The 18,288-nt window shown below is 44.2% G+C and overlaps 6 protein-coding genes across 6 annotated transcripts in view; 2 read left to right on the top strand and 4 right to left on the bottom strand.

Moving 5' to 3' along the window:
• PCYB_082860 (N-acetylglucosamine-1-phosphate transferase) overlaps positions 1–1,389 on the bottom strand; it is a gene marked incomplete at its 3' end in the record, with an annotated part of 2,592 nt that extends 1,203 nt beyond the window's left edge. Inside the window, exons 1-5 of the mRNA XM_004222024.1 lie at positions 1,202–1,389; positions 863–1,175; positions 470–600; positions 251–301; positions 56–116 (exon numbers count right to left, since the gene is read on the bottom strand). Coding sequence (XP_004222072.1) covers positions 56–116; positions 251–301; positions 470–600; positions 863–1,175; positions 1,202–1,351 — 706 coding nt within the window. The 5' untranslated portion in view covers positions 1,352–1,389. The remainder of the gene's footprint in view (positions 1–55; positions 117–250; positions 302–469; positions 601–862; positions 1,176–1,201) is intronic.
• Positions 1,390–2,805: 1,416 nt separating this feature from the next.
• On the bottom strand, positions 2,806–6,474 carry PCYB_082850 (hypothetical protein; the record flags this gene model as incomplete). The annotated part of the gene is made up of 2 exons (XM_004222023.1): positions 2,806–5,765; positions 5,880–6,474. 2 exons carry the CDS (start codon positions 6,472–6,474, stop codon positions 2,806–2,808), a joined length of 3,555 nt encoding a protein of 1,184 aa, XP_004222071.1.
• A 2,482-nt stretch (positions 6,475–8,956) lies between these two features.
• Positions 8,957–9,984, top strand: PCYB_082840 (protein kinase; the record flags this gene model as incomplete). The annotated part of the gene is made up of 2 exons (XM_004222022.1): positions 8,957–9,261; positions 9,441–9,984. The coding sequence occupies 2 exons, from the start codon at positions 8,957–8,959 to the stop codon at positions 9,982–9,984; spliced, it is 849 nt and encodes a 282-aa protein (XP_004222070.1).
• A 932-nt stretch (positions 9,985–10,916) lies between these two features.
• PCYB_082830 (peptidase) lies at positions 10,917–13,568 on the bottom strand (the record flags this gene model as incomplete). The annotated part of the gene is made up of 1 exon (XM_004222021.1): positions 10,917–13,568. Exon 1 carries the CDS (start codon positions 13,530–13,532, stop codon positions 10,917–10,919), a length of 2,616 nt encoding a protein of 871 aa, XP_004222069.1. The 5' UTR covers positions 13,533–13,568.
• Positions 13,569–15,593: 2,025 nt separating this feature from the next.
• On the top strand, positions 15,594–17,096 carry PCYB_082820 (ATP-dependent RNA Helicase; the record flags this gene model as incomplete). The annotated part of the gene is made up of 2 exons (XM_004222020.1): positions 15,594–16,568; positions 16,752–17,096. Coding segments are annotated over 2 exons (1,317 nt in total), but the record flags the coding sequence as incomplete, so codon positions are not given.
• A 646-nt stretch (positions 17,097–17,742) lies between these two features.
• PCYB_082810 (hypothetical protein) overlaps positions 17,743–18,288 on the bottom strand; it is a gene marked incomplete at both ends in the record, with an annotated part of 6,059 nt that continues 5,513 nt past the window's right edge. Inside the window, 2 exons of the mRNA XM_004222019.1 lie at positions 17,743–17,937; positions 18,085–18,184. Of these exons, the coding sequence (XP_004222067.1) occupies positions 17,743–17,937; positions 18,085–18,184 (295 nt within the window). The remainder of the gene's footprint in view (positions 17,938–18,084; positions 18,185–18,288) is intronic.

The following is an 18,288-nucleotide window of genomic DNA, read 5'->3' as shown; positions in this document are numbered from 1 at the left end:
AACATTGGCAACCCGCGGGGTTGTAATCCCTTTTTTGTTTATAAGAGAATAAAACCGAAAAATGGGAGAACCACTTTGTATCTCCACTTCAATTCGAGAATGTCATCTATGAAGCCCTTCATCAAAATTGTCAAAAGGGGATGGGGGAAAAACAAAAGTGCATTGTTAAGTGTGAGGGTAATAATAGGCAGGAAAATGTGCTACCACTTCGCGTTTTATTGTGTACACTTGAACAAATGTGTACGCCTACCAAAAAGGTCATAAAAATTATGGACAACAACCCGGCGTTGTACTCTAGCAGCTACAAAGGCATCAGAGGAGGGGGGAGGGGAAAAAAAAGAATGAGAGGCATTTACACATAACAGACATGCGCAGCCAGGTTTCCATATTTTCACGCATCACCGTGCGGAAAACACCACAGGGATGCGACTTTTTTTTTTCTTCTTCTTTTTTCCCCTTATCTGCTAACAATTTTATGGTCATCGTAGTATAACAACTGATAAAAAAGTGTAAAAATGAAATACAAAATGGACGGAAATAGGCCAATCGGTTCTGCCACTTTGCCTTTGCTTATTTTGTTCAAATCTACACCATATAATCCTGCAGAAATGAGGGGAAAAAATGGGTGGGAGAGGGCGATTTTTTTTATTTGTTTCCCGTTTGCGTCATTCCCATTGTATACACTTAAGTGGAATATACGCACAACAATAACGGTATTGGTATACAAAATTGCAATTTTGGAGTGAAACTCTGCGGAGTTATCCCACATATCTGTGAAACGTGAATGTATATCTCCCCTCGTGCTCGCCCAAACGCACACAACCCTATGCGATCAACTGAACAGCGCTCTACGTATGCTTACCCTTTTCATGTAAAAAGTGTATAAACCTGGGCAGACATATAAAGGAAACTTTAAAGAGCAACACACAAGGCACAATGTACAGAAGGATTATATTCTTATAGGGTGTGTTTCTTAGCACGTACAGTACAATTAATAGGTAAAAAATAAGAAAAAAAAATAAAAACTGTTCAGGTATGTTTTCCCTATATATGTACCCCTTATTATGCTTAGCAGTAGTTGTATATTTGCTCTTCATTTTTAACACAAAAATGTGGAGAGAAGGTGGGGATGGCCGGAAAAATGGCGTACAGCGAAATAACCTTCTTTTTTTTTTGTGCTATGTAAACAACGGTTTTTTTGGTAAAAGTAAGGAGGAGAGGGGGGCAACAAACTGCCAAGTAAGTTGAAGCGAGCCCGTTCAACTATGTCATTAGTAATAATGTACCTGCTTACTTTTTCTTCCTTTTGTACCATCTCATTTGCTACTCTCGATGCAGGAAAATAGTTCATGCATATGCGATGCTGTGAAGTTTGTAGTGCGCAAGGGTAAATTAAATCTAGCCAAAAGGGAGGGAAGCCCTTATCTGGAAAACTATTTTCTTCTGATGATAATCTTTTTCTACAATCCGTTCGTGCAACGAGTGATTGTGTCGTGCAGTCGACCAATTCGGTGTACATAAAAATTTACTCTTACGTGGGCACGTGCATATGTATACAAATGCATGTGGGGCACTTCGCTCCTCCCTTTTACGCTTCATATATATGATACCTCCATTTGGGAAATGCAGAGGACATACCCTTCGTCAGAACAACACGTATGGAGATTTTTAAGGGTGCCTCAGGTGCAATATGTACGCACGCCTACATAGGTGTAACAAAGGAGCAGTCGCCTCCTCGCAGAATGTCCTAGGTTTAATTTCTCTTGGAAAACTTCAGCACCGTGTGCGCCTTAAAAACGCTTTCTGCTTATTTGGAAAAAGGCCCTCATAATGGGTAAAGAATGTATGGTGCAAAATGGGCACTTTTTCAATTACCCCTCTGTATAGCACATCGCAAATTTTGCACCTTTTATTTATTAGCACGTGCTAAGAGAGCACAACCCCTGCGTAGCAGCCCTTGCGGTGGTTCGCCTACAATCCGTGCGTATCGCCTTATACCTCTTGGGGACCAGCACAATGCCCCGAATTGTGCAACGAGTCAAATTCGTGTACGAGTTAAATTCCTGTACGAGTCAAATTACTGTACGAGTCAAAATTGCGACCAAAAAGTAGTACCAAAGCTGGCCCCACAGCAGCTGCGCTTCCCATTCCCCCGTTGTCCTTCCTCCCAGTGGAAAGTACTCCCCAACCGTGCAATTTCATTTTAGCAAATGACGCTGATAGGATAGGATCACTGTCACGCGATGCTTATAACCGTTACTGGTAAAATTCTCTCTCTCAACAAAACAACGTTTTCGTGTGTGCTAAAAAATCGTGAACACGTTGTACGGAATGGGTGAAAGGTGTAGTGGCGTAAAGGAAAATCCACCACATGTGTAACTATCAAAACATTACACTGTAGCACCTATACACATAGGAAACAACAAAAAAAAAATCATTGCCATGGAACGGCAGAAAAATAAATGTTCACAAAAATATACTAACAGGGTAATTTTTTTTTTTTTGCATAGATTTAAAAAAAAAAAAAAAAGAGCTAGCCAAAAGGTTATCAATTGTACAAATAAAAAAAAAAAAAAAAAAAACGGAAGAGGTAGTACCATCGCTCATAAATCAAGCCCAACAGTTGACACTCCCTAAACGAGCAAATATCATGCATGTCTATAACACTTGTGGATAGCATCGTCTCTATGAGCGATTGGACTATGTTACAGTTTATGCTATAGCATTTGTGCCAAGTGGCAACGTGATTATTCCACGTGGGAACCATTTAGTAGCTCTTTTTCACACACATACATACCCCCCCCTTTACAGGGCAATCACTGTACAACTGCTCACTACCAAGTAAACTACAAAAACGAAAAGATACAACAAAAGTAGTCTTCTAAAATAAATATGGTTCATATAAATGATGTAATTGTGTGCCACTTCATTTGAGGTGATGTAATAAAAGGCTGGCTCAAAAATGGAACTTCGCAATGAATATTCATCCTTACGAGGAGAGTCACCCGTTTTATGTTCCTTCTTCCTTTTAAACAGATATGTGCAAAATGTGTACTTTTTTTGGTCCTTTTTTGGGTCCTTTTTTTGGTTGGGTTGGATGCTTTGTCTTGTTTTTTTTTTTTTTTCCTCATTTTTTCGTACAATATCATTATACATGTTGCGCAGGTGAACCTTCTTCTTCTGAACAAAATGATACAATTTTTTACTTGAGCGTTCAAAATAATTTTCCAGAGTCCTATTTTCACCTAGGCCAAAAAAGTCATTCACATGTGCAACAAGGAGGTGGAAGAAATCTCGCAAATAATTATCGAAAAAGTATGTTACATTTTTAACGATGTAATCAATCACATCGTCATTTCTTTCAATCATTCGAATACACAACGGCACGGAACCGTCCTTAATATGCTCAGCTTTTATGATGATATGTTTTTTCCATTTGTCTACACGGCTGCTAATTTCGTTAAGTATTTTTTTTTTTATGATATATTTAAGGAGGCTATTTTTTAAAACTATGAGCACATACACAGAAACGTTCGTGCGGCACGGCGCGGACTCATCAGAGAGGGTCCCCCCTTTATTTGTGCACTTCGCACAACCCTTGCCACCACTGTCGTTGCTATTCCATTTCTTCGAAAAAATATATATCTGATAAATTCTAGCAAAAAAGAACATCGAATCGTTATCTGCATTAATCCTTTGAATGTAATATATTTCATCAAAGGTGCTATCGATGTATTCATTTGTCAGTAAGTGATTTCCTTTTTTTATCTCCTTCTGAATGTGAGCATTTAGATCTCCTCGTGCGTGATCCAAGTGAGCACTTTCTATTTTTTCGTCTTTTTCTTCCCTTCTGCTATTCCCTTGGCTGTGTACATTTCTCCTGGTGCAATTCTCCCAGAGGGAGGTTCCCCCGATCGCTACCCCCTCCTTTCGTTCCTTCGTTCTGTTGCTTTGGCCAGAATAGTTGTCGCTCCTCTCGGCATTTTCCACTCCACGATTGAGCACCCCGACCGTCGCTCTTCCCGCACACATTTTCTTCAACTTCACGAGCAGCTGTCTTGGGATGCTCTTCCTTCGCCCCATAGAAGCATTCCCTTGGTCATCACTTCCTACTCCATTCCCCTTAAAGGAGCCTTCCCAATGCTGACTCCCTGTTGCTATCACCCGGTCTGGGTTCCACATATCGCTACTGCTCATAGTGGACGCATTTCTTAGTTCCTCTTCTTGACTTGCTTCCCCCCTGCCTCGATGCCCCATGTTTTCATTCTCCCCACTGATCACACTTTCGTCCGTCACCTCGTGTAGTCTCCCCGGCTCCAACATACATCCTCCTCCTCTCAAATTGTTATCTTCAAATTCGTAACCGTTTTGGTAATCACATGACTGGTCGGAAAGGAAGATTGCGACATCGCTTGGGGGGCCCGTTTTTGTCTCTTCAAAGAGCATGGGGGGGGTATGGTCATCCGCAAAGGCTCCATTCATCGTGCTGAATGCACCAATTTTGCTTCTATCCACGTCCACTCCACCGCTGACCCCCTTGGCGGAACCCTTACTTGCGGGGTCCTCTACGTTCAGTCCGTTTTCAACCTTTGAGTTACTTTTCGACTTATTAGCAAAATGTAACTCCATCGGTTTTGTGTTCTGTTCCTCCTTTTCTTCACCATCTGCAATTTTGTGCAAAATCAGGTCCCTATTCACATCATCTATGATGTTTGCCTTTTCTGTTTCCCTTCTGCATAGAGCAACTTTACCATTTTGATGAACATCCGTGTGGTTACTCACGAGGGGATGTTCCTCCATATTCGCAGTAGGACCTTCCCATGTCCATTTCGACTCCAACTTTGCATTATCTACAGGGGTGTCCTTCAATCCTTCTTTATTTGGACATCCCCCACTTGGGTAGTATAATCTGTGCAGCTTTTCCATTACATGGTTATCCCTCAGTTCTCCGTTCAACTCTGTGCACCCATAAATGTTGGTCTTCTCATGGCAGACATTGCTACTTTGAGTTGCATTAAACCTCGTGTGGTGACTTCTCCCCAGGGGAGTATTCTCACGGTTGCTCTTTCCCCCCCTGAGGAAGGCACCATCGCGGGATGCAGCAGAGGAGTATATCGAAGAGGTAGATTCCCCAAATCGATCATAATAAAAATAGCAGCTCTCTTGAACAGAAATGTTGCATACATATGTTCCCCAATTGAGAGAATAGGTCTGCTTATACGTTGTTATTTTTTCATTTAAATATTTTTTGAATTGCTTTACGTCGAAAATATTTTTACTGTGATTTATGTTGTATGTGGATATAGAGCTCTCGCTATTTTCTTTAACAAAATTATAGTAAAATGAGTTAATGTCTAGGTCTATCTCAAAGTTGGAGATGTGCACCAGGTCCTTCATTTGCTCATCGCACAGGTGCAGCAGTTGTTTTATGTTCTCTAGGCACGGCGCGATGTTCCTCTCCCCACGGAAAGCGCGATGGGAGTGGTGGACACGCTCTGCTTCGCTAGCGGCGAGCCCCTTCACCTCTTCCCATTCACCGCACGTCTGGCACCCTTCACACGTTTGGCACTTTTTGCACTCTTCACACTTTTTGCACCTTTTGCACTCTTCTCCATGTTCCAAATCTGCCCGTTCTGCTCTTTTCGCACCTGCCCCGTCTTGCGCTTCTCTCCTTTCCTTTCTGGCTGGCCCACCTCGCGCCTCCTTCAAACTTCCCCCACGATTTTCACACTTGTATAGACATTCCTTCCTCCCTGATTGGCAACCTTCTGTGGTGAAAAAAGGCAACCCGTCGCTCACCCCCTTTGGACACCTTATCTCATCGCCTGACTTGGTCAGGGAAATTCCGCTTCCACCGAATGGGGTGCAACCGGTCGAACTTCCGGCCTCCCCTTTTTTGTGGTCATCATAATTTATGGTGCCTTTTTTCTTGCCTATCATTTCTAGGAGCGCGCCAAATTTTCGTTTCACCTTTGGACTCCCGTCACACTTTTCCGTTCCTTTCGAGCTTGTTTTTCCGTTGTTTTTTCTCAGGTAGGTGCTACCGGGCTTCTTATATGGGGGATAATCATCGAGGGGGTCCCCTTGGCATGTTGGATTCGCCTCTCCCTCTTGCGTGTCCCCTTGGCATGCTGGATTCGCCTCTCCCTCTTGCGTGTCCCCTTGGCATGCTGGTTGCGCCTCTCTCTCTTGCGTGTCCCCTGGGCATGCTGGTTGCGCCTCTCCCTCTTGCGTGTCCCCTTCCACCTGGCACGCCGCTTCATATGCAGCACCCCCTGACCTCCCTAACGTCTTCAATTGAGTAAACCTTTTAAATTGGGCTAGCCCTACACCCCTATCCAAGCTGATTAACTTGGCCAGATTTTTCCTTCGTATGTTGTCAACACCTGCTTCCAGCCCCAAATCGTCCTCCTCGTCCACCTCCGCTGCGTCCCCTCCTGCGTTCGCTTCCCCATTCAGCAAGCTCAAATTCATTGATGTGTTTTTTAAATCCTTTGAATTTTTTTTCATCCTTCTACTACGTGTGTTAATCTGTTCAGGTGGTTGCTTCTCCCCCCTTTCGCGCAGTCGTTAAGTTGTGCACTTTTTTAGTTGGCGATCAAAAGGAAAAGGAGTCACACATTCGAAGCTGTATGCTTTTCTCAATTTCTATGAAAATATGTTTCTTTCTCGTGGCATGCGCATTTATCCACGCATGACCTTCAGGTGAGGATATACCCATACGTACAACCAGACCGCTTCGTCATTCCATCAGTTGTACCGCTTAACAGCTCCTTGCTGAGCCCAGCGTGAAGTAAAAAAATGTCCCTTTTTTTTATCTACAACCTGGTTGTTTTTATTTTTTTTTCTTTTTAACCTTACGCTGACGCCATATGAACCGAACAAAAACAAGTGGAAAAAAAAAAAAAATCTCCACAAAGGCACAGAGAACTATTCAATCACGTGTAACCTCTTCAGGGGGGGGAGAACAAACAAATGGAGGAGAGATAAAACAAAAAAAGCATTCGCGAATAGGTGCACATGCACATAAAAGATATGTGTACTTGAATGTACAGGACAAAACATCCTAACTTAGCAGCTCCTACAAACTTCATAAATGTGCCAAAAGAGTTCACTCGCAACGTAATTATGACGCAAAAAAATTTTGTTCACAAATATATGATTTTTTTTTTTTGTTTTTTTTTTTTTTTTTTTTTCTTTTTATCCCTTCGTGCAGGTGTCCTTCCTGTGTACACCACCACAAAACGATTTGCCCATTTCGAAAAAACCTTCACGACGACATTTCGATCGACTTAAACTTTGGAATGATTTCCCCTCACCGGGAGTGGGAATAGGAGGATCCCCTCTTCATCGCTCACGTGAACGTTTGCCTGCCCATGCGCGCGCATGTACATGTCCACATACATATGCTTATACCTTTGCGCAGAGTTAGCCTACGTCCCCCTCAGACCGTTCGCTGCTACACTTAGCCATTTGGTCAAATTGGGGTATGGCAACAGGTGAGCATACCAGTCACCACGATTTGCTAAGAGAGTGAAAAAAGAGGGGATCATCAAGCACAACAACGTTGTGGTAGGCCTTTTTGTGGGAGAGATTCCTTTTTTTTTTTTTTTTTGTTCAAAAATTACTCTTTTTTTTTCCCGTTTTTATCCACTTTTAATCGCGTCGCCACTCCGCATGCACAGGCGTGTTGGCTTATCGGCGTTACCTTCCAGAAATATGCGCACAAATCGATTTGTGCGTATGTGCATACGGAGTGGTGATGCGGAGGCGGACACGAAATTATCACCACAGGAAGAAATAAAAGTACACAACGCGCACATGCGCACATCGCACTCGGCAAATTTTAACACTCACCCCTGCTCCGCGAAGGTGACTCTCTTCGTGTGTATATGTATATATATATATTTGTATATGCATGTACATATATATACATCTGTACGTATATATACATGTGCGAGTTTTCTGCAACTGTGTTTTTCCCCTTTGCGCCGAAGCTGCAATGGCGGGGAAAACTCGACGAGTCGCCCGACGCATATATTTTCAACTCGCACCTCTACGCGTATGCTCACGGGTGATGTACTTTGCCCAGGGGGGAAGCGCACACATGAGTCATTCGCACTTTGGAGCTGCCCCCGTGGGTATCGCAATATAAATATAACTCCAACCAGTGTGCAACTCCAACCAGTGTGTAACTCCAACCAGTGTGTAACTCCAACCAGTGCGCAACTCCAACCAGCGTATAACCCCGATCGATTCGCGCTCCCCATTTGACCAGCGTGAAGGGCACCACGTTCGCCCAGTGCAAAAGCAAATTATTAGATGGGGCAAAAAAGGGGGAAAAAAAAAAAGAAAAATACATTTAAAAAAAAAAAACATAATGCACATTTTTAGTTTTCCCGGATTGGCAAGTCGAGTGCAATATTTTTTTTTCCGTCGACTCCGTTAAGTTGTCCATTTGGTGGGTTCCAAAAGAATACGAAAGTCTTTTTTTTTTTTTACTTCCCTCTTTCCGTATTTAATTTACACGTTCGTGACCCACATCATTTGGAGAATAACATCGTTTTCGCAATCTGTTTGGTTTTTATCCTTGCCCTGCACTTCCCTGTGCATGCGATTCGATCGACCATTCCGCCTCCCCCAGGGGTTCACCAAGACGCGCGCCACTGCATGCATGCAAGTAAATGTGCATACATGCACCGATGGGTGGATCGTGCAACACGTTTTGATTTAGTATCAGCGTCTCTTTGGTGTCCCTGCGATTCTTTGCTTTAAATTTTTGAGCCACGGTTCGCCCCCTCCCTGCTTTAACGAGCCGTCTCGCTTCTGCCTCGCGCCCACCTAGCCTCTGCCTCGCGCCCACCTAGCCTCTGCCTCGCGTCCACTTAGCCTCTGCCTCGCGTCCACCTAGCTTCTGCCTGTCTTCTGCCCCTCCAACCCGCACCCGCTTCACCCAATGGGAATCCTTTACGCCTCGAAAGAAAAGCATACCAAGTATTTCCACCATGGCTACATGGTGGACACGAACATAAACGTCAGAGACGACTTGGAGTTATACTCCTGCAAATTTTTGCGCAAGGGGGAGAGGAGAATCGTCCGCAGGCTGCGTAGAGACGTGTTGTACGGAGCTACCTTCGATCATCTGTCAAAGCTGAGGATGCTCACCTATGACACCACGAGCAAAATGCCGCCCTACTTGCTTAAAGTTTACAATATGTACGAGGACGCGAAAAGCGTGCATGTCGTCATGGAGCGCTGCACGTAAGTAGGGGCAATCAGCATGTGAGAGGCGGTCCTCACGTTTGCCCCCCTGCCGCGTTGACTGCCGCGTTGACTGCCGCGTTGACGACCGCGTTGACGACCGCTTCGACTACCGCGTTCACTACCGCTTTGACTACCACTTCGACTGCCACTCATCACACTGCGCCTCCCCCCCGCAGCGGAGGATTCATGACGGACAGCCTCCTGGACAACGACAGCGTCATCAGCGAGCGCCTCCTAGCAGAGTGGTTCTTCCAAATTATAATCGCCATGTCCTTCCTGGAGAAACAAAATATACACCACGGAAATCTAAACGGCTACTGTATCTATTTAAAGGACCAAAAAAGGGACGAAGTGAGAGTCAGTCTCTTAAGCAAAGATAAAAAATATGACAACATAGACTACAACGGAGACTTATATGGATTATTTTTCATCAGATCCCCACAGGAAATCAAAAAATTAAATCATGACAAGAATAACACATGGTACATTGGTCTCCTACTCTACTTTATGTTGACTGGTTCTTTTCCATTCTTTAGCAAAGACGCTTTGCAAACATATTCAAAAATTGCACACGAGGAATTTTCCTTGACCCATTTGAAAACACAGTATAGCAAATTGGGGAGTCCCATTTTCGACTTCATAAAGCAGTGCTTGGAGAAGGACTACGACTTGCGCCCATCTCTGTGCGAGCTCGCGGAGCATCCGTGGATACGGGGTTAGCTCGGCGGTTTGTGAAGCCTCCTCCTCCGCGCGCATACATACATCCACGTGTGTAGCGCACGTATGTACGCGCTCATATGTTCATATATATATATATGTGTTTTTTTTTTTTTCCTTCCCTGCAGATAGAGACAATCTCCCCCTGCACAACATCGTCGAAGAGAAGACGCGCAAGTACATTCGCCCTCCGCGGCACAGAACAAAACATCTGCATATGTGCATATGTACATATATGCATAATGCCTATATGCGTACATACATATATATATGTGTGCATACTATATGTACGTGTTTTTTTTTTCTTCTTCCCTTTAGGGAGGCCCGAGAACTAATCTACTCCCTAGAAAACGGGATCCTCAAAACGGAGGAGGACTACGACGAGGATAAGTTGAATAAGAGCTGGTGACGCGGCTTCCTGTCCGACCCTCGACACAGCAGCGGGGTGGAGCCACACGCGTTTCTTGCGAAGCGGTACGCGCGGTTGATGGGTACACCTTTCCATTCGCGGCATTCGTGTCGAAGAGTTTTTTTTTTAAAAACTTTTTAGTAAAAGAGCTAGGTTCCCCGCAAAGGGGAAGCTGCCATGTGGGTGACGTCCCCATTTTGTGGACTTCCAAATGGGGGGAAGTCTGTCCCGGGTTAGAAGCGGGTTAAGTGGATTGAGGTTTAGGGTTAAGGGTTAGGGTTAGGGTTTAGGGTTAGGGTTTAGGGTTAGGGTTAGGGTTTAGGGTTAGGGTTTAGGGTTAGGGTTTAGGGTTAGGGTTTAGGGTTATGGTTTAGAGCGTCATGTGGGTTATATGAATTTCGCAGATTTTGCACATTTTGCATATTTTGCATATTTTGCACATTTTGCACATTTCGCAGTGGGGAGGCGACTATATGTCAGGTGTGCCTCCGCTTGGCGCTTCATGCCTCTCCATAGCACTGCCGCCCTATCGCTTCTTCCTACTGTCGTAGTCGTAAAACCAGAGGACGACATTCATGAGGAGGGTCTCCTCGAAGGCCATGTTCTTCACGGAGTGCGTGCAGTCGTCGAAGAGGAAAAGCTTGCACTTCTTCTTAAGCGCGCGGAGGCGCCTGTACAAGCAGAGGCTATTATGGTAAGACACACGCAAGTCGTCCTTGGAGGCAACAATCAAAATAGGAGCGCAAATATTCTGTACGCAGTGCACAGGAGACATCTCGTACATACTGCCATAGTCATTCTTACTAAAAAAGCAATCATATTCTGCACTCTTGTTTAAACATAAATTTAAGAAATAATCAGGAACATCACTCGAATGAGCGGAAAGTACCCAATCGTATATCCCGTTGATAACACAACAGCTTTTAAATAAATTACACTTAGTTAAAATTGCACACGAGGCGAAGGCACCGTAAGATGCACCGTACAGGTAGGCATTCTCATAGTCTCCAAAATAATTGTAAAAATTTTTAAACGTATCTATGATATCCTTAATTTCGATAGAATTTACATGCCCATTTAAAATTTTTGGTTTTTCTGAAAATCCTAGCGAGCCAATATAGTTAACACATAGCACATCAAATCCACAGGAGGCAAAAAATATGAAAACGTTTCTGTACTCATTTAGACAAGTACAGTAAGGTCCTCCATGGATATACAAAATTAGGTTCCTTTTATTTTTTCCATTGAATAGATTAAAGTTTGGTAGATGTAAGCCCCTCTTTTGTACATCATGTTGATATTCTAATTCACTCTCGTATAGCATGTTAAATGTGGCATTTTTTCTCCTGATGTATGGATGCTTCTCATTAAAGAGTGATGTTTCCATTTGGCTCAATAACATGAAGAGCTTCTCCGATAGGTCGTTTACATTGGCATAAATTATGCTCGTTTGTTTTTTCTTAATACTTTCGTATGTTGTAAAGTCAAGGTTATAACTCCGTACATTCGTTAGGTATACGTAATCTCCATTTATGTTCGATTCGTTGAATAGGCAGTACACCAGTACGTCGTTAAGAAGCATATTTCGGATACTCACCAATAGGTTATCCTCCTTTATGCACATAATTTCGATACTTGTGTTTATATCATTCTGGTTGTAAATGTTATGAATTAAAATTCGATGTATTTTCTTGGTGAACATATGCACAGCGATGGCAATCTTGCTACAATAAAAAATTGTGTTTAGGAATAGGTATGGGTAGCAGCACCCTTTTATTTCGTTGGTGTATAACCCTCGGAAAAATCCAGTATAGTTTCCCTCTCGAATGATCACCTCAGTTTCCGCCTTCTTATAGTTGCATATGTCATCTTGGCTGGGGGGAATCGAAGCACTCACGGAAGGGGTAGGCGTTCCCCCCCTTGTTGTGGATACACTTGTAGAATGGCCCGCTTGCTCGTATTCATTCGTCCCATCACTTCCCTCACCACTGGAGTAGAAGCCACCCTCCATGTGCACTTCGTGCTTCTCCTCCTGTGGTACGCTTCCTCGATTTCTCTTCGCCCGCGTCTTGGCGTCCTCCTTCACCAACTTTATCAGCACTAAGCTGTATTCCATCAAGTGCTGCTTCGATTCCTCATTCTTAGCAAAAACGACTAAGCACGCCACGAACACGCAGGAATCGTCGTGTCTAATTACCAGCGGCGCAGCTGTATGTTTGAAATTTTTTCCAGACAATTTGGCATAAGCACAACGAATATGATTCTTTCTGTTACGTTCACTCGCTTGGCTACCTCCTCCTGCATTGGGAATTCCCCCTCTTTTTCCATCTCTCCCATCACGTTCCCTCCTGTCACAGGGCTCTACATCCGAATCGTTCAGTGTACACAGGTACAGATCGTTGGGTCTCACATTAAAGGCATATATCCCCAGTCGGTACGGAATGGTCCGGTAAGAAAGGCACACAAAAGAAGTGTCATCAATAAATTGGGGACTATAATAACACCCCGACACATCCTTCACAGTTATGTACTTGACTGTATTGTCCATCAAATTGTAAACAAACAAATTGAAGAAGGAATAGTCGAACTGCTCTCCAAACGTTTCGGTATAAATATGATTATTAATTTTTTTTAATATTTCTACATCTTTTTTTTGGATAAAGCTACTCTCCTTCTTCAACTTCATGTCATCACTTTCGGCACTGTAAATCATGAGCGTGTTGCTGGCATTAAAGGAACAAAAGGATTCATGCATGAAGAAGCGTCTATGTGTGTCTGTACCTATCGGTACGTTATTCATACATGTGACGAAGAATTTCCCATTGTTTGTTTCATTTTTAAATAAATCGATTCTCCTTTTTTTTTCTTCATTACAAAATAGGCACCCTACACTGCCGTCTTTCGACATGTACATTTTTAACTCCCCATCATAGAAGCTATTGCTCATGTCTAGGTCATCTTGGGTGCATGCCATTTTGTAAATCTTTTCCCTATTGCTCCGTTGGTAGTGGATGATGCACAGCTGGTACATACGCACTTCCCGCTTGTTTATACTTCTCTTCACCTCCTTGGCGAAGAAGCACTTTTCGATCACGTTCGCTCCGCTGTGGCATATGTTGTACGCCTCCTCCAGCTCCTTCATAAACGGCGGGATCTTCTTGATCCCCGTTGTGCTGTTCTGCATGTTGGGCTGGGGAGAAGCGGCGTGGCGATATGCGGTGTGGTGATATGCGGCGTGGCGATATACGGCGTGGCGATATGCGGTGTGGTGATATACGACGTGGCTATATGCGGTGCGAATGCGGATCAGTCCTGCCACTTCGGACCCCCTGAACCGGGGCTACCGTGTGTGTATGTGTGGGGGGGACTGCACGCAACAACAGATTCGTCTCTCCCCTTGGAAAGCCGCGAGTCCCCCCAAAAAAAATTTACGCGGAGGGGGAGTACGAGCCAAAAAAGGGCTTCTGCGCGAGGGATACGTACGTGATGGAGGGGGATACAAAGGGGTTACCCGCAGGATGCGCACAAAAAAGGCGTGGCATACCCTCAGAATGCGCGAAGCATACCCATGGAATACGGAAAGCACATCCACACAATACGCTCAGAATACCAACGGCATACCCGCAGAATACGTTCAACATGCCAACCATCACAACGCGATCTCTCGGCTGCACTCTCCTTGTGGCTACTCGATCATGCGCGAACAAATTTCCATCCTCTACTCTGCCCCCATCTCTCGGCTAGGGGTTAAACTTGGCCGTCAACACGAAGCTCATCTTGCAGGTGAATCCCCAAAGCGGCGCAACGCATCTTCGCCATTCTCGCTTTCACGGTGAATCCATGTTGCCCATATTGCTTCGCGTCAACACACGCCCGGGGCGCATGCGTTTGTAATTCCCCCGCCCCCTTTTTTTTTTGTACATCTCCCTGTGGGCGCACTACTGGGTGCCTAAGAGATGTTTTATTTGTGCAATCGTCACCAACGTGACATGCACATGTTGAACCGGACTTGTTGAACACGCTTGCGTGCAGGCAGTTTCCACTTCCCCGTTCCTCATTTTAATCGCCCATTTTTCTTTTTTTTTTTCCTTCTTCCTCCCCCCTCCCTCTAGTCTGTTCGCGCGCCGTTTTTCTGTTTTACGCGCTTATTCAGGGGTTTTGCTTTATCCGACCGCTTTATATGTTCGCTTCGCTTCATTTCGCGCGGAGGGATACGAAGAGAATCGCCCCCCCCAGGCGCCAAACTGTGACCCTTCCCCTCGTAGCAGCCCGATGAGCGACCCCAGTAGTGGAGATGGCTCCCCGGAGCAATGTGCGGACGCAAAGGAGGGCGAATCAGGCGACCAGGAAATCGACCCCTTGGACGAATTCATGATGGAAATAAATAAAGTACTGGAGGAGGAGAAGCAAAAGACGAAATCACGAGAAAAGGACGAAGAAGAAGCAGCGGCCAAGTCGGTATCCAACAAGGGAAGCAAATTTGAACGTATGGAGAAGGAACCCCTTAGGAGAAATACCCCCAACGCTGCAAGAACCTACTTTGTCAGGGAAAGCAAAACTCATGGGGAAAGCAAAAATAGTCACACATTGGATAACCATATAGAAGAGGATGGTGGACACGATGACGATAGTCTAGATGACAACGACGCCACAGCGGATATTTACGAATTTTTGGAAAAAAAAAATGAAGAGTTAGCAAATGAGAAGCGGCGTGCAGAAGCGCATGGAGGGAAGGGAACCCACAACAGGAACATGATGAGTGATGATTCTCAAGATGACGGGGATGACTTCTTCCAAAATGGAAGAGACAACAACAGGGAAAACGAAATAATCGAAAATGATATCAACTACGATGAGGTGCAGCTGGACCAATTTAATAAAGACATATTTGTCACAGATGGCAGCATCACAGATTTTACCTTGGAAGAAAGTGTAGAGTACAAGAAAAAAAATAATATCATAACTATCGGATTCAGCGTTCCGAAGCCCCTTTTTTCCTTTTTGCAATTAAAAAATGTGATAGACAAGGAGGTGTTGGAAAATATGTACAATTTGTCAATAAGCATTTTGTCCCCTATCCAAAGCATTGTCATTCCTATTTTTTTAAGTGGTCGTGATTTTATAGCTAGTAGCAGAACCGGTTCAGGAAAAACCCTGTCCTTCATCATATCTTTGATTATTCACTTGGGAAACTACAAAAAAGTTGAGAAGGAAAAAAAAAGAAAAAATTTCCACAAAGAAAGTGACCCTCCGGAAGAGGAACACGAGAAACAGGAGGAACAGGAGGAACAGGAGGAACACACAGTGACTTCTCCACCCGGGGTACTACCACCATCAGGGCCTTCCAAACAAGGTAAAGGAAACCCCTCATCCCATGCGCTGATACTAACCCCGACGAGAGAATTGTGTGTGCAAATATATGACCAAATTAACAAACTCTGTTTGAACAAATTAAAATCGTGTATCCTATTCAGCGGAATAAATTACAAAAATGCATATGACGACATTCACCGAGGAGTGGACATCATAATTGCAAATGTAAAAACGTTAATCAATTTTGTTAATAAAAAGTATCTCTCCCTTACGAAGATAAAGTATGTCATTTTGGACGAATTTGACCGACTTTTTTCGAGGCAGTTTGTACACTCCGTCACGTCCATACTTCGAAATATAAGGGCAGACGCGATGAAGGGATTTTTTTCCTCCACCTTTTCGGAGCAATCATGTGAAATAGCAAAGCCGTACTTAAATAAAAAATTTATCATCATCAAGGTGGGCGAGAACAACGTTTTAATCGATAAAAAATTTTACATCCTAGAGGACCATGCTAAGTATGATTATTTGATCAATTGTGTGCATGCCTGTGCCCCAAGTGGCCAAGGATTTATTTTTTGTAATAGCAAAAAAAATGTGATGATTTTATATGAAAAATTGAAAAGGGAAATCTCGCTCAGGCACATAACTTTTGACTACATTTATGGAGACATAGACCAGACGGAGAGGCTATACAAATTGGATTGCTTGAAGAAAAAGAAAACGCAAATTTTGGTCAGCACGGACCTGATGGCGCGCGGCATCGACATCATCGACTTGAACTTTGTCATCAACTACGACTGCCCCAACGACATCTTCGTTTACGTGCACAGGATAGGCAGGTGTTCCCGGATGAACAACCGGGGTGAGGAGAGCAACGGGAGCGAAGCAGTGGAGCAGTCATGTGCCTCACCGCTTCACCACGTCCTTGGTTCCCTACTCCACGGCTTCAGTGCGTACTTTTGCGCAGCTAGCCAAAATGGCACACACACAAAAAAGAGCCCCTTTTCACCTGCACATTTTTTTTTTTTTTTTTTTTTTTGCGCAGGACAAGCCATAACGTTCATACAGCCATCCGAAAAAAGAATTGCCTTCCTCATTTACTGCCACTTAAATAACAAAAAGGAAAAAGTGGATCAAGAGCTGGAAAACTTTATTCGCAGCAACAACCTCCATAATGATGTCCAAATGAAAAAAATGAAAAGAAAAATGAACGACTCCATCTTTGATGTGTCGCAGAAGAAGGCAAAACATCCGGGGGATAACAAATCCATGTTGACTGACCTTGCCTTTAAAAAAATGTCCGCACCATCCAGAAGTGATGAAGACGCTTTAAAAAATGTGAAGGTCTTTACGCCAAATGACGTTTTGACATCCTCCGATGAGGACTACTGAGAATGGGGTTTGTTCGCACTCATCGTTGCAAATATTTTATCGCCGCGTTGGATAGCGGCACGTGTGTGTACACATAAGCATGTACCTACCTTGCCTCTTCCACGACCCCCACTGAACAAATGGGCAAACGAAACAAGCGGGAAGTGCTCCCCGTGTGCGCGCGCGCTTTGAAAATGTAGAGGGGGGAAAAAGAAAAACAAAAAACGAGTGACAACGGGGATGGAAAAAAGGGGACAAAAGGGATGGAAAAAAGGGGACAAAGGAGATGGAAAAAAGGGGACAAAAGGGATGGAAAAAAAGTGACAAAGGAGATGGAAAAAAGGGGACAAAAAGGATGGAAAAAATGGAACAAAAGGGATGGAAAAAAAGTGACAAAGGAGATGGAAAACGAGTAACAAACCAGCGACAAACGGGGGACAAAACTGAGCACCGCAAAGGTGCAATTTTTTTGGGCAACAAATTTTCAATCTTGATCATTCGACGGGGATAAATGAGGGGACCACGCGCGGCATTCAAGCAGGCCCCCATATTCCCCTCCACGCAAAGGACTAACCAAAGAAAAATAGGGCACAAATAATGGGCCAAATAGTAGGGCAAATTTATGGGGCCCAAAAAAACAGCTCCCCCAGTGCTGCGCTTCCGCCTCACGGAATATTATCCGTGTACTCCTTCTGCAGGTTGTTCAGCAGCTCGTTCACCTTGGTCATTTTTTTGGCTGCCTTCTCCTTCTGCTTCTTGTTTTCTTCCAGCAGTATGTACATTTCCATGTCTCTCTTCTTTATTTTCTTATTTGCGTCTTCCAGCAGTTTGTTTAGCTTGGCGATTTCGTTTTTGTTCATCTACGGGGGGAGGGTCGATGGGGCGCACCGGGGGTGAAGAAGAGACCACGCGCGTGTGTGCATGCGTTTGTGTGTGCGTGAATACGTGCACACATATATGTCCGTCCGCAGCACTACACATGCCGCACGCAAAAAAAAGAAACCCACGTTGTTGTCCTCGTGCAGCTCCTTGCACCTCCTCTGTATGGCGTGCACCTCCTTGTCCTTCTCCTCCACGACGTCCTTAATTTTGCATTCGTACTCGTTGCTGCGGAGGGGAAACAGAAGAAGTGAGAGCGCGGTCCGGGGTGGACTTGGTCAAATTGGCAGCGTGCTTGCCAAAGGGACCTTTATTTTTTCATTATTTTTTTC

This window comes from Plasmodium cynomolgi, chromosome 8, assembly GCF_000321355.1.
Source record: "Plasmodium cynomolgi strain B DNA, chromosome 8, whole genome shotgun sequence".
Taxonomy (NCBI): domain Eukaryota; phylum Apicomplexa; class Aconoidasida; order Haemosporida; family Plasmodiidae; genus Plasmodium; species Plasmodium cynomolgi.
Note: the sequence above shows the minus strand (reverse complement) of the source record. Positions and strands in the feature narration are given on the sequence as shown.